This window comes from Siphateles boraxobius, unplaced genomic scaffold, assembly GCF_051911475.1.
Source record: "Siphateles boraxobius isolate OS27281-9 unplaced genomic scaffold, OSU_SipBor_1 77, whole genome shotgun sequence".
Taxonomy (NCBI): domain Eukaryota; kingdom Metazoa; phylum Chordata; class Actinopteri; order Cypriniformes; family Leuciscidae; genus Siphateles; species Siphateles boraxobius.
Genome location: NW_027509205.1, coordinates 11,873,464 through 11,901,276, shown reverse-complemented (window position 1 = coordinate 11,901,276; position 27,813 = coordinate 11,873,464). Strand labels below are relative to the sequence as shown.

The 27,813-nt window shown below is 38.1% G+C and overlaps 1 protein-coding gene across 1 annotated transcript in view; it reads right to left on the bottom strand.

The window, feature by feature from the left end:
* pex14 (peroxisomal biogenesis factor 14) overlaps positions 1-27,813 on the bottom strand; it is a 70,557-nt gene that overhangs the window by 36,378 nt on the left and 6,366 nt on the right. The window contains exon 3 of the mRNA XM_077218162.1: positions 4,243-4,327. Within this exon, the coding sequence (XP_077074277.1) occupies positions 4,243-4,327 (85 nt within the window). The remainder of the gene's footprint in view (positions 1-4,242; positions 4,328-27,813) is intronic.

The following is a 27,813-nucleotide window of genomic DNA, read 5'->3' as shown; positions in this document are numbered from 1 at the left end:
TTTCCTATTTTCATCCCAACAAGTGTCTCAGGCTATAAAACCAAACAATAACAAACTAAATGCAGTTATAAAATATAAGCTTCTAGTCTATATTTCTCATACTGTTTCAGTTTGAGCGGAAGCAACTGGGTGAGTCTATTTTTCACCCACAGTATTGATTGCTTTTAGTTTAAAAGTGACTCATTGTAATAATGCCACTTTAATAATATTAAATATAATGCTAAATTAAATACAGTGTAATATGAGTTAAAAAGGGACAGATTTCTGGTCTGGGGTTGATGAGGGGGTACTTAAGGCTTAGTGATGTGGCAAAGGGTGTACAGTACATATACTGTATAAGAAACAATCTGGGAAACTGTTGTAAAGCACTGATCAGTGGGAAAAAACAGAGCACAAATGGTAAAATGAAGCAATGATGCACAAAACTATAGTGTGGATTACAGACAAAACTCTTAAATGCCAAAGACATCAACCATTACTATTGAAGAATTTGTTCCTGCATTCAGCAATTATTAAATTGACCTTGGCTTAACCCTATCCCTAATTAATAGGTGTTAGTCATAAACAGTGAAAATTAAAGGTCACCTACATAACCACTGATCCGTGATTTCAGCTAGCTTTTTTTTAAGGCATGCTTTAATATGTACGATGTTAATCAAATTAAACTTTCGAACAAACTCCAAGAATGGCACTGAAAACACTGCACGAACAACACACAGAGCAGCACGTTAAAATTGCTTCTGTGAGCTCAGCAGGGCACTGAGAAAATGGTAAATTTCAGGAGAAATTTAATAAGGAGAAATTGGCTTAAGATTACTCAGCACTTTGCTTCTAGATTAGTCTCCCTCCTACCCTTCAAATTGCACGAGTTGCTTTCAGAGTGATACAACATTGTGACATAATTACATTGTTGAAGGTGAGGCTCAGTAGAAATGGCTCGGTGCTGACACAAGACGATTTTCCAGCACATGCAAATTCACAGACGGCTCACTTTAAAGCCTGCGCTCTTCTTCCATTTGAGGGACTAGGCAAAACAAAACAAAAACGTTTGCATGTAGACAAAAGCTTGCTGATTGCGAACCACAATTAAAACAAAAAGGTCATTGTGACTTTAATCCGAAATCCGTCCTTAACAACAGACATTATGAACTGTACGTACAGTACTTACAAATCATTCCTAAATCATGCTGGCTTAATTAAGCCGTCGCGATGGGAACGTCCATTGAGAGGATATTGAATAGTTATCTATTACAATGTTTAACATATTTTCATAACTACATGACAAGTGGCAATATCACAGCGAAGTGGTCCTCAGGGTGTAAGCGGCTACGCCCACCCAAAATTGCATGAGCGAGCAGAGAAAACGTAAGAAATTAAACTTGAAGCGTTGGTGATAACTCGCCCGCTGTGGTTGTAAACATTTTTGTGCTCTGAGTTCTATCAATAAACTCTCAGTTACAAGGGTTGGTAATTAAAAGGCTAGTGACCTGGAAATAGTGTCCTCGTTCGAGATCTCCAAATGTCCGCATAAAAAAATACAACATCAAATTAGAATAGCAATAGCACAAGGCCGAGTCTTACAGCTATAGATCTATTGATGTTCAAACACACCCTGGGGACACATTGCCATGATAGTTCACAGTGTTCCCTGGTTCTGCTGTTCGGAGGGGTCAAAGTCAATCTAAATATACATTATACACACATACAAAATAGAGACTCATACACAAATACATGCATGTATGAATTATAAATAAATAACGCAAACATAGTGGGGTCTGAGACCACATGATCGTCAGGTTTTGAATAGATTTCTGGAATCAGCTCGAGCACTACTGTCATTAAAGAAAAGGTCAAATAGTAATAAATATTAAAATTCATGTTAATAAATAAAATGTTTTTCTCTAAATATTGTTGATGATGATATTTTAATGTAAAAAATAGAACTAAAAATAAAATTAGAACTTTAAAAAGTAACTAGAAGAGTGCAAAGCTTTCCGGGCAAAACAGAGTTATCAATCAGACTGTTCATTTTCTTGAATTTAAAAATAAAAAATAAAATAAACAGATAAATAAATGTTTGGAGAGAGGGAATATAATTATTATTCATCCTCTTCAGGAAGCATAATGAAAAAGTCACATTCATGTGGATTACAGGGACCCATTGAACACTATTGACTTCAGTTGGCATGGAGGGGGAGGTTGACCTATCATGAAACAGTGACACACTAGCATATTAATATTTGATGTACCAGTAGACCCCTTTGAGAAATCCATTTGAACCACCAAACACTTTCTACACAACACAAACATGATGCATATCGCTCAGAACCTGCAAATACCTGCAGCTGGATACAATTGCAGTCGTACACATTCGAAATAACCACATTTCGCCCTGAACATACTGCATATTAAGCCGCATAACCCAGCTGTGAATTATAAATGAAGCTGATCTACTGCTAACGAGAAGCACTGACCGAGGAAAATTCTAAAGATATTGAGAAGTCATAATAAGCCACTGATGTGAACAACAGCAGCCGGCATCTATGGATTTTGTCTCCGGTTACCCACTACGGTCATTGAGCTATTTGGCTCGCTTTCCTCTGTCCCTCTACTAGCACCGTAGTAGGCCAAATCCACCTGGCTTTACCATTAATTAGTCCTGACAGAAGAAATTTCATTTGAAATAAGAACTAAAAGGAAAGTCGTGACAGTACTGTATGTCCGATAAGCACGGCTCTGCTAAGATTTACAATTATCAATACCGCGCAGAGACAGTTGAGTTATCGTGTTATAAAGGACAATGCTGACCTTGCTAAACTTAAATGTAATCAAGATAAAACTAATCTGACCTTTGTGAAGGACTATATTTTATTTTAAAAAATGATATGCATTTCAGCGCCGAAGTGATCGTCATTTTATGTGACTGATTTTAAAGTTTTAAGACCTGCTGGCAAAACACTCAAATAAGCCGTAAAGTGAGACAGATTACATTGTGCTTCTCGGTTTCCATCACTGCCGCCCCCCAAAGTGATTCACTAAAACATCACAATGTCATTTTCGGTGCTGGGTAAAAAAAAAAAAAAAAAACTCTCAAAAAAGATCAAAATACAGCGTAAGGATTGATTACTATCCAGCACACACTCAGGCCGGTGATCTGATCTGAAAGGGGTTTGTGCCATTGGAGAGATAGTGGTGGGTTATGCATCAAACACACATATTGATTGATACCTAAACTGCTCTGAATTTAGAGTGAATGCATATGTATGCTCACAACACGTTGCTTCTCTGGTCGATAAAACTTTCTGATGCATTCCAGTGCTTTAATATTTATGATAACAGCTAAATTAAGTAAAAGCTTTAAAATGCTGGGAGGTAGCATAATTGACAATTCCATTGAAAGTGCAGGAGGGTTTGTCAATATTAATTTTCTGGATCCCAAAGCGTCCCAACTGATGGGTCATTTATCCACACAGCCGGGATCAAGCTCTCTGCAGCCCGATCGACCCCTACCTGACCCTCCAGGGCATTCAACAATGGCCTCGACCCCTGACCCATAAAAGCAAATGACCTCACCCCATGAAAATCTTTGGACACTGGACTACATGCTGTTCCTAAAACTGAGCAGTCTTTAAAGGGATAGTTTACCCCAAAATGACCACTCTCATCATTTACTCACCTGAAACCTTTATGACTTGCTTCAGTGGTAAAAAAAAGAAAAGAAAAGAAGATATTTACAGCAGAATGTAAAAGCTGCTCTTTTCCACACAACTGGGAAGTAGATGGTGAACGTGTTTGCCAAACCAGCATTTCTGTCATTTTTGCCACATAAACCTTTCATATGGCTTCAGAAGATATATCATATTAACTACTTTTTGAAGAATTCATGGCCCTTTTTTGTCCATTTTGGTGCTCAACAGCATCTGTCCACATTTACTTTTGTTGTAAATGAAAGTAAGAGAGCAGCATGAACATTCTTCAAAACTTCTCTTTATGGGAATATGAAAAGTTTTGGAATGAAAGGTATAAAAAAAATATTTAGTGGTAAACTGTCCTTTTAACCTGACATTGCAAAAAGGCTCTTTTTACTAAACTGATTCTACTCATGCCTGAAAGAAATAACGAAAGCATTAAGTTGGTTAAATGTAAGGTCAAAGTCTTGGAATTGAGCCATCTTGTAGCCGTTCTGCCTGTAAAAACGCAATATTTCACATTAGGGTTCAGGAACATATTGATGATACGCACCTTTTTTCTTTAAAAAAGCCTTTCTGGTTGCCAGGGGGCTCTGACGAACTTGCTGGTTTTGTAGAAACCTCACTGCCGTGGCAATCTGTGAAGACGGGAAAAAAGAATTCTTACATTTGCAGCGTGAAATGAGCTCATCAGTATAATAGAAAGTCATCAGTAAATTAACTTCACTGGAAATGAGAGGAAGACTCAGGAATTCTTGCAAGGCGGCTGAATTATTGTACATTTCCAACTCCCCAAGGTATATCATCAGCCAACAACAGGAACTTATAAAATAGCCCTCCCCCTCCCAATAAGTATATGGAGGCCAGACCACCAAACCACTTTAGAGATAAATCTAGGAAATGAGTGAATCAGCAGTTATAAAATTATCCCATCAAGGTTTGCAGAACAAATGGGGTATGGAGTTTAATTTGCCATTATCCTCTTTAAGACAAACTCCTAGCCTTAAGTGAGCAGGGACTGGAAATCTATACTTAATGCTGAAGTGCCCATCTGTATCTAATAACGGCAGAATACCTGGCTAAAAACTTCAGCGATTCTTAAAGAAGAAAATGCATTATGATCAAATCACCTAGGCTGCATGTTGTAATGACTGAGTGTTAATGCACTAGAAAATTAAATATCATCAGAACACGTGTAGTCGGAAGTGCAGCGCCGTTCCCATCGATTCCATCGTGTTTTCCTTCGAGATGCACCTTGATCTGCCACTTTAGCTTGCTTCTCCTAGAATTAAAAAAGGGTCTCCTCCTCAAACACCATTATAGCATGAATTTGAAGTGCGGGCTCTGAAGTGGTGCTTTTAAAGAACAGATAAACATGAAATAACATCTGGAGATAGGGGGAAACGCACACTCAAGGATAAAGCCGAGCCGCCTCGTTATCGCACCTGTGGTCCCTGTGATTCAATTGTAAAAGTCATCCCTCTAATAGGTTGAAAGGTTTTGATTACTGTTCTTTTTCTTTAAGCGGCAAAAGATAAAAAGTGATTGAGCGCGCTGTCTGTGGTAATCCGTTTTAGGTAATGCATTGCATATACTAAAGACCTGTTTCAATCCAAAAGGATTGCATTTTGAAAATAGGCTGAGAAGAATGTGTAATAGTCGGGTCGGCTGTATAATTCTGCGGTGACAAATCAAGACAGAGTGAGTAGGGGACCCGGTTTTCCTTTCAAAAACACATCATATTGATTTCAGCTTAAATTTATGGGGAACAACTCTGACTTTGTTAAATGAAGAAGGAAGACCAAAAGGGGGGCACTGACGATTTAGGGAACGGCATGAGATTATGATTCCGATTAATTGGAATAAGCAAGTAGGCAGGCCGCATTTGTCTCCTCAAACATCTGAGGCAGTGTCTGCATAGAACACAACCTTAGTATCACCTGGTTTCAGAACACATCAGGGACAGTGTTTTACGTTAACATGACCTTTCTTGAAATTTCTGGATCTCTATATCAGTGTCAAAAATTATCCCCTAAAGTGAATTTTCGGGGGCTTTTAAAAAAAAAATGTTTTACCTTTTCAAGTTCATATTTTTTCTGACCATCAACAACAAAAAACACTATGGGCCAGAGTTACTGACAGCTTGTGCTAGCGCAAAACTTCTTTTGGTGTTGTAAAACTGTCAGGATTTACTAAAGACACAGTGAAAAATGAGCATTGAAAAGCTGTGGACACAGTTACAGTATTTTTGCAGCTGACCTTATTGCAAATGTATTTGTAGGAGTTTCCCTCTCAGAAGCAAAATTTATGTAAGGAGAGTATTTAAATGAATCACACAAGGTGATTTACTAAGGTTTGCGGATTGGTGTCAGTAGATCACGTGCATAACTTTCCAGTAAATCTGGCCAATTGTCAAATACTTTAATTTATGAAAATTCTTCATAAACCCTCTCTTATTTTTGATGGCCTGGGCACCCATTATATAAGCTGAAGGCATATTAAATGTATTCACCTGGAAACTTATGACCAAAAATTGCCACAAAGTCCACATCGTCTAACTGAAGCACATCCTGCTTCATAAATGAACCAGTTCAGCTTAGCTCAGTTCTGAGAAGTCTTCAAACATGAATTGCAAGTGAAAATCAGCATTTGAATGGATGAGGGTTTTGAGTTGTTGGAGAATCACACAATAAGTGCATTTTACAATCCAGAAACACTCCTTCCCCGCTCTATAAACACCACATAAACTGCGTAAACCATCAATTTCTTTATGCACTGCACAAAAATGACGTTGCATGTACAGTAAATCACACTTTATAGGAAAAGAACATTCTCAATTGAGTCACTGCCAGCGAAAAAAACAACAGCAGGAATGTTTCATTTAAGATTATAAAGACAAAGGGGTCAAAATCGCAGCTCCTTGGCTTATATGTATGACTATGAAATACGACTCCGTTTTGTGATCGAGACTAGCTTTTACTTGGATGGAAGGGGCACGGCATTCTTGTAAACACTTCTCTAAAAGATGGGATCAAAGTGGGATAACAAATGAGGGTGATGTCCATTTATTTTTCAAGAGTGTTACGTCTGTTCTTCAGGGAGAAGAAAAGTGCTTTTCTTTGCAGATGACACGGCTGCTTTATGCAAGTTCCACCCAGACATCTCAATCAATTATAACCACATTGCACAGATTTTAGTCTTGTCTACTTATTGACGTATAGATCACCCTCGTTGTCGTATAAGGTAGCAGCGCACGATCGTGCTTTTAAGGGGGAGAGCTGTATCACTACATGTCAGTACAAGACACATTTGGTTTGGCAAGCAAAATATTAACTCAAATTAAAAAGGTGGGTGCATGTTTCTTTGCTGAATACCAGTAAATACTCTTTGTTAATCAACCATTATTTTCTAGTGTTTCTTGTAAGGCTAAAATTGCTAATGCACGGAAAGTGCTCCCTGTTCTAACCGATAATCTTTACAAATGAGATAAATGATCAAGTGTCAGGTGCAACCTAAAAAGTGGTGAAAACTCAATCATAGGGGCCGAGCAACATTAAGGGCCACGTCTGGAGACATGCCCGCCGTGAACATGATGACTGCACAAGGTCTTGCAAATCATGCCATGTTGGTTATTGAGTTTGGATCGGACCGAGTTTTAACGGAGCACTTTTGCCTCACACTCGCCTTAAATTTGGAGGAGGTGGTCGTTACGCTTAACATGATGATATTGATCGGGAAGGAAATATAAATGTCCTATTAGGGAAGCCAAATTTTTAGAGCCAAACTCGTATGATGCTTTCTTTCATCATTTCAGTCTCCTTTAAAACCAGTTAAAAGTCCAATATCTGGTTTATAAAGGGCCAATTCAGATAAAAATCGCACCGCATTTTGACAGTCAGTTTAATGTAAAAAAACAAAACAAAAAAAAAGTCCCAATTTTCCTGATTTTATCCTACTTTACCCTAAAAATGTAATTCTAACTAGTGAACTAGTGAATTCTGAATACTTTTTTCCTGTTTTAAGAACATTAAAACGCTTAAGAAATTCTGACATGAAAGAATTAGAGGAAGTTTTGCTTATAAATCCTGCCATATAACCAGTAAATATGAGAAGGAAGACTTCCCTTGCAAAAAGGTCCAACAGTCAGGGAAATATACTTTTGATCAAGGCAACTTACAAAAGTACTATTAAGCCAAACGTTGATGGCGGGGAAAAGGTTTTATTTCAATATCTTGATCGGTGAAAGAGACACCAAAAGTTCCTTAAACAGTGTGTGCAGAGGTAGGTATACAACAAACTTAAAAAACCCTTAAAGAAAATGTGATTTTACTTATATATTAGTACAAATTATAAAAGTATATATTAGTATATTGTATAAAAAAGGGCAAAATGTTTGTTTTAAATACAAATAATGTACACTTAAAAGGCAGCTACAGGGGTCTTTTAGAATTGGAGAATACAGTGAAGTACAGTATGTAAATGTGCAAATAAAGTGATACAATTTTGACATCATATGCATACACTTTTGATGTATTAAGATATTTAAAGTAGTGTGTAAGTAAATATTTAAAATAGAAAATGGTGTTTTGCCTTTTTTAATAACCTTTTAACCAAAAAACAAACACACAGATAGACCTTGAAAAAAAAAAAAAATACGGTTGTTTGTTTCAAAATACATGGGACAGTTTATAGATTTCATTCAGTTTTATTAGTAACATAAATCTGCAATCGCTTAAAAAAAAAAGTATAAAATAAGAGATTAAATTTTCTCAAATTTTGCATGTGATGTATGCATGAATAGCTGTGCTTAGCTTTTGATGAAAATAGAAAAATAAAACTAAATCAACAAGGCATTTTACCCCAGTTCCTTAAGCGCAAAGTCACAAATTGAAACTTTGCGGAGGGTGGCGTGAAGTCGTGAAACGAAGTTATAGACCAGAAAGTGTGCCTGACTGTATACCAGGTTGATCTTGGGCTACAGGACTGTTGACAGTAATGACCGCTCCGTATGAAAGGACAAGAGCTACCACAGCAGAAGGTGGGGGCCATCAGTTGGCACTTAAAAGCAAAGGGTAAAGGAAGCTAAAAGGAAATCATTAGCAGGTCTGGGGATCCAGTCTCAGCGTGAATCAATTCATTTCAAATTGCCCTGTACATTTGTGAAGAAGCACCCCTGATATAATAAAGGCCTAATAGACACTGATCCAATTGCGTTAGGTTGGTCTCAGATTCCTACAAAACAATGGGTTCAGGAGAAGAGAGAGGGAGAAAGAGACCATTGTCGGCTTTCTATATTAATTAACCTCTATCATGAATGATTCCATGACATAGATGGATATCTAGGACGCTTTAAGCGCTTCGAGTCGACTCTCTGAAATTGCAATGTGGGTTTCCTTGCAGTCAGATTCCTTTCAACTCCTGAAGGGTTGATGCTCAAAATGGTATTTTTAATCTTTTATAATTAGATCTTAAAATGCCCTTCTAATTATGACAACTTCCGCTTTAAATGACCTTTATTGAGGAGAGTACACTGAGGAAACTGGGTGTGCATATGTGAGAGAGTGAGAGAGTGAGAGAGAGAGAGAGAGAGAGAGAGAGAGAGAGAGAGAGAGAGAGAGAGAGAGAGAGAGAGAGAGAGAGAGAGAGAGAGAGAGAGAGAGAGAGAGACAGAGAGACAGAGAGTGAGAGAGTGAGAGAGAGAGAGAGTACAATTAATTAATGCAATGTTAGTTTAGTTCATCTAAAACAGCTGTATAAAATCAATTCTTACTGATCAACTCCACACCCACACGACACAGACATTACATACATCAATAAATAATTTTTATACAGCAATGTTTTTTTTGGTTACTTTGCTTTTTATTGTGATTTTTGGAAGATTTAATGCCATTTCAAACCTTTTTTTTTTCTCTGCGGAACACAAAAGATAATATTTAGGAAAAAATTCCAAATGCAACGAAAGTCCACAGAGGTCCACGGGAAAGATATTTTCTGAAATATTTTCTTGCGTGCCACAGAAGAAGGAAATTCATACAGGTTTGGAATGACATGAGGGTGAGTAAATGATTGCAGAATTTTCATTTTTGGGTGAACTATCCCTTTAAAATGTTCTGCCTCCTCATCATCATCACAAAAATCTTAGTAGTCACTCCAAAAGTCTTCAGCATAACTGTGTGGTCTGTTTACGACTTTGAACTACTGAAAAAAGTGCATGAAAAGGGAATATCTCAGTCAGTTATGCCTTTACCCATCTTCCTTATGCAACCAAATCCAGTTTCAAAAGGTCACATTCGTGATAAATAGATCTATGCAAAAAGAGCCATTACTGATGACAAAGTAGAGCGACACACATTTTCCATGTGTTGCGAGTGGATTGAGCACAGAGACCTGCGATTACAGCGCTGATATTCAAATCACGGAGCAGGCAATATTTTATGAATGTTCTGAACTTTGACGACTTAAAGGTCACAACAAAGTTTACCACCAAAGCAAAACAAAAAAAACAATAAATACAATAGCAGAGAAAAATACAGTTGAAAGTTTTGTTATATGACATACAGAGATTTGAAAATAAGTATGAACTAAAGCCTTCTGGACAAAATTGGGAATCCAGGATTTCCACACTTTCCACCAAAGAACTTCCATGATTTTTTCACACAACGTTTACAGTTGTTTTTGATGACTGGATAAGGATTTTCACTTTATATAAATTATACGTTATTATCCAAATAAATAGGTTAGAATTAGGCATAACTAATAAAATAAATATTGACTACAGAAATACCCATGAATTTCCAGAACTATTTATTTACAAGCCTGGAAATGGCAATTATGAATTTCCCTTATATTTCCAGGATTGTGGAAACCCTGTAAAACATAATTTGTTATTAAATTCATGACATCAACAGCATATATCATGCCATTTCACTTTCACAGGAAAGAGTACAAAATTATAAAAAAGTACAAAATTATAATAGTAAAATATTATAAATATATACCGGACTGTTATTTAAGCCTAATGGAAAGTCACAGGTTTATGGTGGAACTGACACATTTGAATACACATATGCACATAGATGTTTGCCTCACTCAGCCAAAGCTAATCTGTAACGCTAGCCTAACTAGTACTCAATACTTTCGATTACAGACCTGAAATATTTCCTCTTAACATGTAAATCAATAGAACACGGTAAAGCAGAGCATTTGCTGGAAACATTTCTGTTAATGTGGGGCAAATTTATCTTAATCGTTATTATTAACTGTTGGGAGATATGTCCAGCTTTCACATGTAATCATTTGTTTCCACTAATGAGCGCCAAAGTGTCTGTGGTGCCAGAATTACACTTCCAATGCATTGCCGGCTCACTGAGGTGTTCCATAAAAGACCTACTAGTTTATATGGCTAACTCAGAGTGGGTTTAAAAGATTTTTGACCAAAAAAAACACAAAAAAAACACTGAGGTGTTCATTTAATCTGATCTCTTCAGGGAGAGAGAAAAAGATGCCTAACTTGCTTGATAAATAATAAATGTTACACTTATAAAAAAAAAAGACTTAAAGTCTAATCTTGAGTTTCTGCTTTAAAAAATATGACATTTATTTTTTTTAAATGTAGATTTTGACCATTAATTTTGGACATACTTCATAAAACATCTTTTGATTGTGTAAAATGTGTGTACTAGATGTGTTTGACAAGAGAGAATAGTTCATATGGCTTGTTTAATTTAATATTGCTTAAAAAAATCAAAAAAATGTCTCACTGGGAAAAAAAGACAGGAATCTTACACTCTAAAGGTCAAATTAAGCTTACAAATATTACTTTATTTTTTTCAATATTATTTTTAGACATTTTTTGAAAGATAAAAAGTGTGAAATGTGTATGTATAAGAAAGAAAGAAAGAAAGAAAGAAAGAAGAAACTGTGGCCCTTGGACTCAGCAGTGAGGTGGGGGGGGAAACAGTACTTAGCCCAGCTCACCGCAAATATTCCAGCAGTAATCCAGTAATGGATACTTCCTCAGCTCCTCAATTGGTCAAAATGTTTTCATACAATAATTTAATTCAGAAACACTTTTACAAAGCAAGAGTAATCAATTTTAATTAGTTGATTCCCCCCCAATTGTATAAAGTTTAATGTACTGCCATCGATCCTCTTTGTTCTTTAATGCAGTGCTGCTTTCCTGTAATTTGAGGCATTTTTTTCTCTACTTTTACAGTCAATGATGACATTCGGTGACAGGCCGTACAAAATGTCTCAGAGTTGCAAATGAGCAGGGCGTAAACACACACACACACACACAAACACTCAATGCCCGTGTAATTCATAACAAAACCTGGGGGGGAAAAGCAAACATCTGATTTCAAGAAAATCTAAAGGAAACGGAGCATAAATTAATAGCAGCCTATCGTGACTTGGTGGCACATCCTAATAACACGTTGCGATCCGGCTCATAGATAAAGACAAAGGCGGTCTTAAACCCGACGCTGGATCCTTGTCCTTCATTTTCAGAGACACTACCACCCTTCACATCTAATTAGCTAATTGAAGCAAAATGAAAACAGCACCAATGGCAACAACGCCGCACTCATGTCCAAACCGCACAATGCAGGGTTTATGGAGAGGAAGGAAGAGCCTTCTTGTCATCTACGACTGCCATAACCCTGACGAGTGTCTTCCCTCTCTGCAACAGACGCCCACCTAGCGCACACACACAAAATCAAAGTGTACAATTGTGCCACCGTCTCTTACACTAAACCAGCTAATAGACGTATAGTACATTGACAATTAAAAGGGAAATGTGCTTGCTTGCCGGCGGTTAGTTGATTAGGCATAAGCACAATATGACACTGAGAGGGGACGGCCACGCCACCGGCAGACAGATTGTGACATTCCGGTGACATTATCATCTCACAATGGCTTGCATTCGATAGCTTGGGACGCTTATTGCACGTTGCGGATCAACAGTTTCGCGATCTTCAAAAAGGCAAAGAATTGGTTCTGTGACCCTCTTGCTCGGGGACCCTACTCTCAATTACTCTGAGGGTGGTGGAGATGGAAACAACTAGATGGAAAGCAAAAAAATTAAGTGTTAAGTAAAACAAAAACACGGTATGGGAGACACAGTTCGTAGAAGGAAGTAAAAAGGCAGAGAAAGTTTAAAGAAGTGAGATCAGATAAGGAAAGAGACAAAGACAGGGCAACCTGGCCTCCCACAGGTCTATGATGAAGATGAATACCACCATCTACTGGTTGCGAAGGGAAGTGTGGCACAAAGTGGCATGTCCAAATAAACCGACAGGCCTCCCAGGCTGTGTGATAGTCGGAGCTGTCAGGAACGATTAGATGACAATGGGGCTCGCATTTAAAGAGATACTCAGACCACAGTCGGAGTCACATGACTGAGAAGAGTAGTAAGTGTTTAATCCACAAATGAGATTAGGCCTCCTTCAAAACCACAGTGGCACAGCAAACCAATAAAAACAATTCAGGTTTTGCGGTTTTAATTTAGTGCATCCAAACAAATGGGAACATTTTAATTACCATAGCGACTAAAATTGCATTAAAAAACAAGTTTTGTTTTTCTCGCAAAATGGGTTGGAAGGGGTAGAAAAATAAAAGCATAGCAGAGTGATTTATGCTTGTTGACTCATATGGAGAATTGCTGTTACTCAACTGAAGCCACAGAATCTGAGAAATGCTTGTGTGCGAGAATAATCGTGCATTTCTAAAGGATCAGCCAGAATGTACAGGTTTTACTGCATTATTGCCCAAAGCATGTCTGCGGTAAGATGGTGCCACCCAGCCCTGTTCTCAAACCTGTGTATAAATCAGTTGGGTTTGCGTAAAAAACTCTCTTGACCCTGCCTAGGCAACAATAACCACCAAAACACCAAAACACAATGGAACGAACAAGCAGGGATCCAATCACATGCAAAAGTTCAAACAAGATTGACAGATCAGACTGGCTTTCAAGGAGAAGTTTCATATAGACACACCTTAAAGGGATTGTTCAACCCAAAATTACAGATTTTTTCACTCTCATGTCATTCCAAACCTTTGTTTCTTCTGTGGAACATAAGACAAAATGTCAGTCAATGACAGTCAATCAAAAATCATTGCATCGACCAAAAACAAAACAAAAATCAAATAAATAACTGAGCTATTCTTTTGTGTTCCACAGTGTGAGGGTGAGTAAAATTATGACAAAATAAAAAATTGAGGAATTACTATTACTAGTAAACTAGTAACTCATTACTAGTAAACACACGTGAATTATTACAATTCAAAATGGCTTTGTTGCAGTATCGGGTGCAATATGTGCTCAATACGCATGGCTCTACGGGAGTCTTTGCTGTGGCCCGAGGTGACCCGCACTGGCTTTATAGGGCATGAGGATCCATACGTGCGTGTGTGCGCGTGTGTGTGTGTGTGTGTGTGTGTGTGTGTGTGTGTGTGTGTGTGTGTGTGTGTGTGTGAGAGAGTGTGAGACTTGCTCCAGTGTCACAGCATGGCGTGTTGGAGCCCAGGGGCTGCGCTGGCCACTCACTGACAGACACACACCTGCTCTGACATTTCCTGCCGACCTTGACTGAGAAAAACACATGACAATACCTCTCCATTGAGTCCCACGGGACTGTCGTCACTCTCTCTTGCTCTCTTCCCAACTCCTTTAAAGGAATAGTTCAAGTAAAAACTCAAATTCTGTCATCGTTTACTCACTTCTCATATCATTGCAAACCTGTATGACTTACTTTCTTCTGTGGGACACAAAATATCCTTTGTGTGACAAGTAGACTGAAATGTACATCTTTAAAATGTATTTATATAACTGGAACCGAATCATTGAGTCAGTGAGTCAGCTTTATAAACTAAAACAAATAATTCAGACAATTTTGTGAACTGATTGATTCAAAAAATTTATTTATTCACAAATCAGAAACTATCACTTTGATATAAAGGGTTTAAAGGACAAACTCATGTTTTTTAACAGAACATGATTTTATTAAATCAGAATTCAGAGATTAGTTTCACAAATACACTACCAGTAAGTCAGTAAGATTTTTGTTTTTGAAAGAAGTCTCTTATTTTCACTGTTGCTGCATTGATTTGATAAAAAAATAAGAAAAAACAATAATATTGTAAAATATTATTACAGCTTAAAATAACTTTCTATTTTAATACATTTTAAAATGTAATTCGTTCCTGTGATGGCAAAGCTGAATTTTCAGCATCATTAGTCCACTCCAGTTTTCAGTGTCACATAATTCTTCAGAAATCATTCTAATATGCTGATTTAGTGTTCAAGAAACATTTTTTTATTATCAACACAGTTGAAAACAGTTGTGTTGCTTAATATGTTTATGGATACAGTGATACTTTTTTTACAGGATTCTTAGATGAATAGCAGAATTTAAAATAGCAGCATTTATTTGAAATAGAAATCTTTATAACATTCCAACTGTCGCGTTTGATAAATATTGTCCTTGCTGATTAATGCTGAATAAAAGTATTACTTTTTTCAAAAAATCTTACTCAACACAAACTTTTGAATGGTAGTATATACATAAATACATCTGTTCAAATCTATGATTTTTTTTTCCCCAAAGCTTGAAATATTCAGCCTACATTCATTGTAACTGCATGGGGAAAATAGCCAGTACATTCTTCAAAGTGTCTCCTTTTGTGATCCTAGCACGGAAGAAAGTCATACAGTTGAGACGAAATAAGTGACAATTTACAGCAACAAACTCATCTTCAGCTACAAGAAAATGCACCAAAAATAGAGGAGCAAACCAATGCATGTGATAAATAACAGGAAGGTCTCTGAGGTTGCTGACAGCTCTCACCTCTCCCCCATCCAGCTCCACAAAAATGGCCACTGCTGTTTAACCAGCAGCCCACCCAAAATGGTGACATGTGCCACATTTAGCACCTATTCTGAGTGTTTAAGCCTGTCTCTCATTCTCTTGTTGTCACAACACTTAAAGCCCTCGGGCCACTGGTCCAGGTGTTTGACAAGGCTGCCAGCAGCTAACAGATACATGCGGGTTCCTGTTTCTCATTCCTGTTAATAATAATACAGAATTATTTGAAGATGGGGCTCCTGATGATATACAAAGAGGAAAAAAGGTAGTTTGTCTGGATACATGCGAGTCCTCAGACGGACAGTAGTCCTTTTTTGATTGTACGCACACCTGACTCAGTCAGAACGCCAAAGAGAATTCATCAACAAAACAGCACTTACTAGAGCCCAGAGGCAACTGCGATTTTATATAAGCAAGTTCAAGCAGCGCCTTTGCCCTTTTGAGACCTATAAAACGCATAGTTTAAAGGCCCTCGGAGGGGATTTACTCTGAGAGGAGCGAGTACGAATCTATAATACAGTCTCCAGCAGCCCCTAGTGCTCACAAACGGGGCAGCAACAGGTGCCTGTACACCCACATATCAAATACACACTATATATAAATTTATACACATATATATATAACTGCAATTGCTCTTTTGCATAGTTTTAATGCTTTAATTTTCGATCTATTCTTATTAACTTTTTTCCCACAACTTCCTGTACTTTTACGGAGCTCACACACACTCCATAAGACCTTTTACATGCCATACTGCAGCTCACTTGACTGATTCCTGATTGGCTTGTTAAAGCTGTAATCTACCAGCGCCACACAGAGAGAAACGAGAAGCCTATTAGCATCTTCTCTACATTATTTTTCATCAAACTGGTTAAAACTGACACGTATTAATTAATATCTATTACTTGTTTTTTTTTCTTTGAGGGGCCAAGATGTTGTGTTTGAAGGGGGTGGGCAATTAGTTGAACAAAATAATCAAAATAGTGTTTTTGAACGAGCACTGATAAATGTCCTGCTCCATCCCATCTCAGAGAGCGAAGTGCAATATATTCTTGCTGTCACGTTCTATTAAACAGCTATTACAGTCGTGATAGAACTATTAGTCACTTCATTATTAATAACATTAATGTATTTACATTTTAGTGTACATGCCAGTTTTCCAGCAATAATTTATGAAGTCGACTTCAAATATTTCATAATGTTCCTCCATCTGAGCCTTTTTGAGCTCATTATTGATTGTGAAAACAGACTGAATTTTTATGTTCTCTCTCTGCCGACCTCACTCATTCTCTTAATGTACTGGCGAAGGGGCCTCTGCATTAAGAGACTGAAACAAAGTGCATTTACATCTGAAGCATAACTTCATAATTTACATTCCAACATTTATTAGAGGTGACAAATGAGTGTTTGGTCCACTCGCGCTTTTCCACAATACGGCACTTATTCAATCCGCATAAATTACGGCGAGGGATTGAGAGTGCTAGTGCAAATGATTCTATTACATTTATGCGGCGGTACACGCGTGTGCCCGCAGAGGTTATTCGAGGGGCGGGCGTCCCCGTTTATGAACTAATCCATAAATTGGCTACCTACAATAAGAATAAAAAGTGTGGAATAATGAATAAAAGGCTGTGCCGGCTTGCCAGCTTGTATGGGAATCCTGTTAGAGCCCAGCAAAGAAGACGAGAGTAGATTAGAATAGAGTACACTAGAGAGAATTAGAGTAGTGAGAGCTGGAGTAAAGTAGACTAGACAAGATTAGAGTACACTGGAGTGTAGTGTTAAGTGCACTGGAGTAGAGTACAATGAAGTAAAATAGACAGGACTAAATTAAACGATAGTACAGTAGACTAGATCAGACATTTTTTAGATTTGTTGATGACCCGCTTGTGAGTGACCTACTCACTAGAAAAATTATGTTTTTTTCACCCCCTGCATTTATTTTGTGGGAGAAAGTACAAAATTATAAAGATAATAAATTAAATTAAATAATTGCCACTGTATAAAGCAAATTGTTAAAATATTATGTGGAAAAATACTTAAATTAAAAATAATTTGTTTGAAAACCCCTGAACAACACTTTAGCAAGCAGAATGAACTTTATTATCCTAATTTTATTACATTTATTATAAAAATCTAAAGAGTAAAACTATATTTATTAATATTTAATTTAGATCCTAAACACACACTTATATGGTTCCCTCTCTAAATACACATTTTGTATTTTCTTCTTACACAAATTTGACATGGACCCCCTAACAGAGATTATGGTAAGCAATGTTGCTATAATCCAGCATGTTTACATTTTGTATTTTTATACTGCTGTTCATTAACGTGCATTGTCTCTATTGCATAAACAAACAAACAAATAAACAGCACCCCCTTAAAACCCCTGGACTAGACTAAACTACAGTACGGTAGAAAATAGTACACAAGAGTAAGACTAGACTCCAGTAGAGTAGGGTACAATGGAGTGAACTTGAAAGAGTAGAGAAGAGTAGACTACCTTATTGCACATTAAAGTATTTTTTCTGGATGGGAAGCAGAGGATCAGACCATACCTAATGCACATCAACTGCCACATCAAAGGGTCTTCCATAAACATTTCTGTCCTATTGGTAAGAGATGTGTCCAACACGTGTCATTCAAATCAGGCCAGACTTTACGTAATGTGAAAGAATATGAACATTTGCCATAGTATTTAAAAGCAGATCATAGCAAACCATGTGCTCCAAACACAACTCTGGCCCAAAGTCTCAGTCGTGATTAAACAGCCTTGCTTCTTCCCATGTTAATATTCCAGCACCGATAACCACTATAAGTCAGCGTGTAATGTTAAATAATTATAGAGAGGAGCATTTCAGCAGTGTAGTTACAAATGCACCATGGGAATCCCTCCATTTAAACAAATAACGGGCGCTGCAGGGGAGTTGGCAGATGAATTAACAGCTAATAACTTACTGCGCAGGCAGATAAAGAACAGTCCCAATGTGTCAATTACATTGAATTTTTCTCTGATTTCTAGACTTCCAAACATGATCGAGCACTTCAAAGAGGTACAACTAGAAAAATGTGGCTTTCGCAGTGCGCCGAGGAGACTCTTATTTTTTCCCCTTCTCCCTTATTCATTTGATCAAACGCTTCTAGAAATCAGAGGAACCGCTGTAAAAACTAGGCGTTTCCAGACGAAATGCTGGCTGCCGGTCGGTCCTCACTCCTGACAGATCCTGGAAGTCAGAAAACACAGGGCTTTAGTCCCACTCCTGTTCATTAAAATCACAGGGACAGGGCCCGCAAAGAGAAAGATGCTGACATATCAAAGGCTCTCTGTACCTGCATTACCATAGTCATTTACTTATTAAAGCAGAGATGTTTCCTGTCAATCAGGGGGCCATCATGTCTCCTCATTTGCAGCGGAAAAACTGGCATAATTGCTTCTTAGACTAATCAACACAACTTGGAGTAATTATGCCTTGAAAGTGACATTGGAGGGTGAGGGGGACGTGCGGGTGTGTGCGTTCAAGAGAGCTGACGGGGGAAGGCAGTCACTGATTCGACCTGATCGTCAGTCATATGGCGAGTCTCTCTCTTTCCATCACATGCTATACCTCTCTTCAACGCGTCTGCTCCACTTCGTATCTGCCGCCAAGGAGAACCTTCACATCAAACGGAAGTAATTACAAAGCGCAACCCAAACTGGTGTCACAGATCTCCTTCCATGCTCTTTAAAAACACGGCTACGCTATAATTAAAATCCTGTCATATTTCCATCATCGTGTCGGGCCAACATATAATGACACAGTTCAGCAGGCAACAGCAAACCTAGAAATTACAGATCTGTTCTTGCAGTTCTGTTGGCATTAATATATTTGCAGAGATTTTACAAAATTGCGGGGCAAGTATGAATTATATTTTATTGATTTCTGGGTAATCAAAGAGTTCCAATTAAAACCTGCCTGCAAAGCGGTTAGCAAAATACGGACATCAGAAGGAAAGTGCTGAAAATACACTGCATTTCCATGCAGTTCGGCCAAACCTCATCAGGTCACTGAGCAATGTGAAAGGGAGATAGTGTAACGTTAAACTTTGTCATACAAAATTAATCTAGACACATGGGAAAGCAGCAGACGGAGAGAAATACGCACTGACAAACAGAGACGCACCTCATAAAAGAGGATTTAATTAAGGAATCTTGGAGAATTTAATGGTCTATAACCCACAATTTCCTAAATTCAAGACATTCTCAGTCATTTTGACAGGCCATAAAAGGAAGCAAGTGTATTTGGCTTGGAAAATTTTGGCTTTGAGAACAATATGACACAGATTGTAATGTTTAACAGGCTATGTCAACACAATTTCCTAACAAACATTCTCGCTGCGGTCAAACTGAAGGCAAACTTTAATTATCAGCTTATACAGGCAAACACGAAACCATCATGAAAGCTTGTGACTGATGAATGGCAAAGCCATGTTCTGATGAAGTGGACAAATCAGAAGAAATGGACAAATAACCAGATATGCTGGTGACTCAGGCAGTTTTAATTGATTTCCGTGAGCTGATAGCTTTGACTCACCTGACAAATCTAATGAATCTTCCCACATGAGTGCCAAACAAACAAAATGCTGGATGTCACAGGACGTTAAGAAACTAGAGCTATTTGGAGACAAACGACAGAGACAAATGTAGCTCCTACAAGGATTTTAAAATTACATTGTGTGTATCAGACGTACAATATAATATGCTCATGCTTCTGCTGTTGTCATTCTAGAGAAAACAACACCACAGTGATTATGGTGTCAAAACGGTTAACACAGAAATGCTAAATAAAATGTAAAAAGCAATATTTTTTATGTTGTTTTAGATAAAATATTAACATATAAAAATAGAAATGTTATATAAAAACTATAGGCCTAATTTTTTTTTTAAATTATATATATATATATATATATATATATATATATATACACACACACACACTGTATACATTTAACAAATAGGCCTATAATTTAAACCTTGAACTAAAGAGAACGTTTTTGAAATGTAAACAAGCTGTACATTTGAAGTCATGTATTATTTTTTCAGTTCACAACTTGGTCTTTTCTTTTGGACCCCACTGTATATCGAAAGTTTTGCCAGTGAAAATAATTTTGTGTTTGCTGCTTTAGTTTTTGTTCATTATTCTTTTCACATGTTTCTATGGTATACTGGAAAAGAGTGATACGCATTTCATAACTTTAAAGCCTTTGATAGACAAAAACATTAAATTTAAGCAAAGAGTCATTATTTACAGTGTTGACCCTTCTTCATATTCTCTGCAATTCACTCTGGATATCAGCTTCTGGTCCAAATCCTGACTGATTGTGATCCATTACTTCTTTATTAGAGCTCAGAGTTCATCACAATTTGTGGACTTCTACTTGTCCACTCGCCTCTTGAGGATTAACTACTGGTTCTCTATGGGATTAAGATCCAGGGAGTTGCCTGGCCATGAATCCAAAATTGTAATGTAATGATCTCAGAGCCACTTCATTATCACTCTTGCCTTGTGACATAGTGTTCCATCATGCTGGAAAATGCACAGATCATCATAGAATTGCTCCTGGGTCATTGGCAGAAGTTCCTCTTGCAGGATGTTTTGATACCATTCTTTATTCATGGCAGTGTTTTGGAGCAGAATTGTGAGAGAGTCCATACCCTTGGATGAAAAGCAACCCCACTTCACTGTTGGCATGACACAGGACTCATGGTAGTGTTCACCTTTTCTTCTAGCCTGCTGGACACTCTGGGATGTCCTGAAGCTTTCTTCACTGCAGGTGACCTCTCTCCTTGAAGTTCTTGATGATCCGGTAAATGTTTTTTTCAGGTGAAATATTCTTTACCGCAATTTCCTTGCATGCGAGGCGATTTTGATGCAAAGCTATGATGGCGGCATGTCTTTCTTTGGAGGTAACCATTGCTAAAGAACACAATGTTTAGAAGCACTTCTTCCCTCCATCAGTCTGCTCTTATAATCCAATCAGAATGATTGAGTGATTTCAACTGAAATTACTAGAAGCCTACTCGTTTCCCATGTGATGATTCGATTAGTGAAATGATGTTAGCTGGTCATTTTGTCCCAGGGCCAAAAACCTGTGAAATTTGGATTTTTGTAATTAAGTTTAAAAAAAATTGGCAAATGAAGCTTTTTGCAATTATTTAAAATGCATCTGATCACTACTGCACAATAATCTAGAAACAATGTGAATCAACACCACAACAACTGAAGCAGCAAACTTTGCAAAACAGAATTTATGGTCACTGCCAAAACTTTTGGCCATGACTGTACCATGCTATTTAGTGGTTAAACGAAAAGTAGTTGATCCGTGATCCTAAACATAGTTGGGTATGTCTAAGTGAACGAAAACAGTTGAGAAATTGAATGTACATCATTATGTTGGGTCTTAACGCGACAGCAGCCTATAAATACCTGCTGTGACTGTTAATTTGCCTTTAATATGTTTGAACTTTATTAGTTAAGCTAGTAGTTTTGCTGTGGTATCGAAGTATGTAAAAGACTTTGACATGAGAAACATTAAAAAAGCAGCAAGATTTGATATATCAGCAAAGTAGTCTTTTAGAGAATTGAAATGAAAACTGAAAAAAAGGGAGAAGAAAATGAAAAGAAATGGGCTTTTCATGTGGGAAGATGTCCGGCCATAAATCTGCTGAATTTGGCCTCAAGGGGACCAGCTCCAGAAATCTGGTCCAATAGCAGACAAGACCAAAACCACAATGTAAAGAAATCTGGGCGCCACTCGTCTTTATCTTCTCAGCTTTTTCAAAGAGAACCAGAAAAAAATATATATGACCAACATCAAAAAAACCTAACCAGTTACAGTTATGGAACCTACTTTAAAAGAGGCTAAATAACACAATCACTCAGACTAGTGTCATAGAGGCAGGCCGAAAACAACTGAGGATGCGAGAGACGCCATTTCACGGTTCAAACGCAAAACTGGGATTTCTGGTTTGTGTCATCCCTCAGTCATTTAATGAGCATTTCACAGCAGTAAACAAACACATTCAGAAGGGGACTTTGCAGATGGAGTTGTGAAATTATACACCGTGTGGCTTGAAGAGGAGGCCAGGTCTCATCTATTCACATCTAATCTGGTAAATTGAGTCAAAAAGGCTGACTGAAACAGGAGAATGAGTCTAGCCAAAAGCTGTAAACACATTTTCCGAAGCCCCTGATCTGCAGACTTCAAGCATGCACAATAAATCTGACGTGAAATCATAATTATAAAAGCAATTAGCTGACCCTGTGCCGCTCGCCCTTGGACGTGACAGTGAAAATTCACACAGATCCCCTCCAAGGCGGCTGGGACAAGGTTGGTGGGGGCGGAAAAGTGCAACACAGCAACAATAAAACCGCAGGCCTTTTCCTGTATCATTAACCACAAGCTCAAACAGCTCAGGACACGACAGTGTCAATTGCAACAACACAAAATAAACTTCCACATCTCACACAAACACATACTTTAGCGGTAATTCATCAACCTATTTATCCATCTCCAAAATGCACATACTGTATGAACAGGATAATGGCTCAAACCAAACCTGTGCAAGTGCAGGTGCTCAACTGGGGTATCAAAAAACGGCCTGGATTTGTCAGCTAAATTATGATCTAACTAACAACATATGCTTATTGTATTAAAGACCCCCTGTGGTGAAAATCAAGTTTTTAATGTTGTTTATTTGTCTATGTGGTGTTTTTATTATGCTATAAGACAAAGCATGTGCAAATTCATGTCAGCACCATTGCTGAGTATGTTCTCCTTAAAACTGCAGTAAACTGCTCAAAAAAGTTAGAAATCGCAAATTGCATATTTGCATATTCATGTGTCCACGTATACTAAATGAAGCAAGGGTTTATAGTTACAGGCTATTTTAAGGCATGAAGAATTTTTTTGGTGATCAAAAATGAGTTTTAAGAAATAAAATTATTGACAACAGGGGGACTTTGTTTAAACATTTAATTTATCAATAATATGCGATATATACACTACCATTCAAAAGTGTGGTGTCAATATAAATCTCAATTTTAATCCATTTTCATTTTGATGAAACAATATCGATTCTTGAATCTCAATCTTTTAGTTTATGCTGTTTTCAGTTGATGCGTGACAAAAATTTCAGTAAACATTATTCGTAGCATGCTTTCCATCTAATGCATTGCTCTGTTACATATGCCAGTGTGATGTATCTCAATGCCGGTGTGATGTATCTCAATCTTCAAGCAGAAGGAACTGGATGAAATATTCTGAATGATACCAGAAGAGAACTGCTCCCCCAACTGAGTTTAGTTTCTCCCAAGGTTTTTTCCTCCAATTCGGTCACTGATGGAGGAGTCAGGGTTCCTTCCCACTGTCGCCTTTTGGCTTGCTTAGTTGGGGACACTTAATATTCAGCAATATTATTGATTTGACTGTACTGAGGCTATTGGATGAGAACTGAACTGAGATGGACGATGACATCACGGTTTTCAACAGAGCTGCTACATAATTTAATTGAACTCATTTCATATTTGATGATCTTTATACAATTATTGAAATTGAATGAAACCAAATCAACACTTAACTGACCTCAGCTGAACAATGAGACTAGTTTCTTTTTAGAGCTGCTTTACAGTATGTATAAAGCGCTTTATAAATAAAGTTGCCCTGACTACTTTTGATATGAAACAGTCTTATGAAATTCAAACAATAAATACCGCTTTGGCCGCTCTGGAAAATATGTTCTACCAATGTGTGCTGCTTCAATCAACCCAGTCTGTTCCTCAAAGCAATCTCTCAGGAATGAGAGACCCCTCATTGGCCCGCTCATCGGCACCTAGTGACCATCATCCCCAACAATCATGAAATATCTCTGCGGCCTGTGCCCCCATGCCAACCATAACTCTCCTTTACTGCAGACAGCTTCAATAAAGGATTACAATTACAATTAAAGTAATGAGCAAAGGGGGGGGGGGGGGAGAAAAGTCCAAGGATGGATCCCCAGGCAAATTAAATTGCAGCACAGTTTGAAAGTGAGCACAGAGTAAGTCTTTTGGGTTATTACTGGCTAACAACCCCTCATTCCCTCAATAATTAACTTTCAAGTTTCATAATCAGGAACTGCAGAAATGAAACAAAAGTGAAATGCTGTCCCAAAATGTCAACAGCGGCCCATGGACCATGAATATAAATGAATGCTCTTGATAGGTCACTGATACTTTCTGCGTGGTGGAAGCTCATTCTCAAAACCAACATTTGAGCAACAGATGTCTCCATGCCTAGGGCAAGCAAGGTGTATGATATAAAGAAAATAATGGTATAATTAAGACAGAGCGCCAAGTCAACGCAATGGTCAATGCCACAGGCTATAATGTCAACATCGGCATCTCATCAGGCAGACCCCAATTCCTCAGCTTTGGGTATGCTCTCTCTTTTTTCCAGCGTGGTTGTGACAGCAGAGGGGCTCCGGAAATTCAGAGACTGCCGAGCCAAAACAGATCACTTCAAAGCGCCTTATTTAACGCTTGCTAAATTTTTCATCACAGTTGCTTAATATCCTGGGGAAGGGGAGCTTTTGAAGTTGCGGCGAGACCGGGATGTTCTTCTAACAACTTTCCTTTTTTTCCCTCCCCCCTCCTTTCACCTCCTCCCTCTGCTCCTGCATCCCTCGCTCTTTCCACAGGAGGCCAGTGATATTTGGGGCGCACAGTGGAGCCCCAGCGGGCAGAGAAGGGATGGGAGAGCATCCCATGGAGCCGGCAGTTACCATGCCAACAAGCTGAGCATTACAGTCACAGGCGGTAGATCGCAGAAGGGTACCGCAAAACACCACTGGAGGGAAAGATTTTAACCTTTCACACACCTTTGAGGCAGAAAGCCCACCACAGAAGACTAAAAGGCAAACAAGAGAGCTGACAAACATGGATTCTGTGAGTCAAACAGCACTGGTTCTCTGACAGCCTGAGGTGATATTTAACTCCACTAATCATGAATATGGTTAAATCTTTTACTGCTATATTTAAATTCAGATATGTTATTCAGTTGGGAATTTATAGGCATTCTATGATGTAATAAATGTTAAGGCTGATTTGCCTATACTTTCAGGTATCGACTGAAGTTAGAGAATGGGGGAAAGACAAAGGAAAGGTACCATAAAAAAAGAAAGAGGAAAAGAGAAACGGGGGGAAAAAAAGATGAAGGAAATGACAGGGAAAAGGTGTGGGGACTGGAAAGGCTTAAGGGAAGGGGAAAACAAAAGAAAGAAAAAAGAAAAGAAAGTAAAGAAAATTAGAGAAAAGTAAGAGGAAATTGTAGAGGAAAAGAAAAAATTGGAAAAGGCAAAGAACAGAACGTAAAGAAAAGGCAAAAAGACAGAAACGGCCGATGTAAAGGGAAAAGGGAGAGAAATTAAAAGGGAAAGGAAAGTGCAAAGGCAAAGAGTAAAAAAAGGAAAAAGGAGAGGAAGGGGAAATGTAAAGGGAAAGAAAGAGAAATAGAACGGGAACAAAAGGGAACAAAAAAGAAAAAAGGGAAAGAGCAGAATTTAAAGAAAAGGAAAAGGATAGAAAAGGGAAATGTAGAGGGAAAAATGAAAAGAGAAGGCAGAAGGAAATTAAAGTGTAAAAGGGATGTAAAGGAACACAAGGGTACGGGACAAGGAAATAAAAAAATAAAAGACTAGGAAATGACACTGAAAGGGAAAAAGGGAAATTTAAAGGGACAAGTAAATGAAAGTAAAAATGTAAAGAAAAGAACACAAAGGAAAAGAACAGAAATAGGAGTAAAGGGAAGAAAAGGAAAAGGAAAGTTAAATGAAAATGTAAAGGGAAAAAGGCAATGAAAAAGACAAGGAAAGTGAAAATGGAAAAAAGGAAAAAGACCAAAAAGGAAAAGAAAATAACAGAAATGAAAGGAAATCAGAAGAAAGGAAAGAAAAGTGAGTGGGCGGTAAAAAAAAAAAGAATAAATGAAGTCCTGTGCAGTGTGTAGTGTGTGGTAGCGGGACAGGCCAGGAAGCACAACCCCTGGAGGCAAGAGCTCAACCCTGAGCACGACTGGTACTGGGTTTGAGTGACAGCGCAGGTCCAAACCTGTTCTGGCTCAGACTCCAGCCAGAGTCGCCTGCCACCGAGGAGCGAGGGCCGCCCATCCGGCGAGGTGAGTCAGAACCTGTTAACATAACTGGTGTCCCCAGCCTGACACCCCGGCACTCGCGCCCAGAGCCTCCCTCCAGCCCTGCCACTACTCCCCTTCCGCTCATCCACATCAAATCCTTTCAGACACAGATTTCAATTATTCACCCCATCCAAATAATGCCTTGTGACATGAATTATCCAGAGCTGTAATAATCCACTTAACTGGGAAAGAGCAGCTCATCAAAAAGAGAAAAGCAGAGGAAAAAAAGGGGGACTTGTCAAGCAGTTAGAAAGCCAAGAAGCCTTAATAATCTGCATTTTTCCCCGCTGTTAAGGACGGTGCTTTGAGCATGGCTAGATATCATTCATAGCAGAAAATCACATCACACAAAACCGAACAATACACCGCCTAATTGTCCAATGATAGTAAATGTGCCATAGATAATCCAAGAACTTCCTAGTTTAAGAGCAATAAAAGAAAGAGAGCAGTTCCGCTGCTGAGAAGCACACTATGGGGGATTGGTGAGGATTACTCACATTCACAAAACTACCACCTAGTAAGTCATCTACGAACTAATGGTCAAATGTTTTGGGGAAGGTTTTAAAAGTAATGTATTACAATATTGTGTTACTCCCCCCAAAAAGTAACTATTTATGATACTTAGTTACCTTTAATGAAATGAATGTGTTAAGTTACTTTGACGTTACTTTGTCTCACCTGTTCTGGGCTTTCTTGTCCGTATTTAAATACATTTTTGGCATATGTAAAGGCCCTTTGACATCAAAAGTGACAGCTGCTGGATTGCAGAAGAATAGGATACAGGAGAATTCAACACACTTACTTCAGCAATAAAAACAAAAACAAATGAAACACAAATTTGATGTTTATCCAATGTCGGTTTTATGGTTGAATTGGATAATTGAAGGCCAGCAGCAACGATTTCTCTCAACATGGGGACAAGAGACGAGTCGGTCAATAAATGGGAAAACAAAATACACCTTGAAAAAGTAAATCAGATATTTTGTTTTTAAAGTACTGCGTCGCTTTAACAGTTACTCAAAGTAATCTGAAGTAAACCTCCAACACTGATT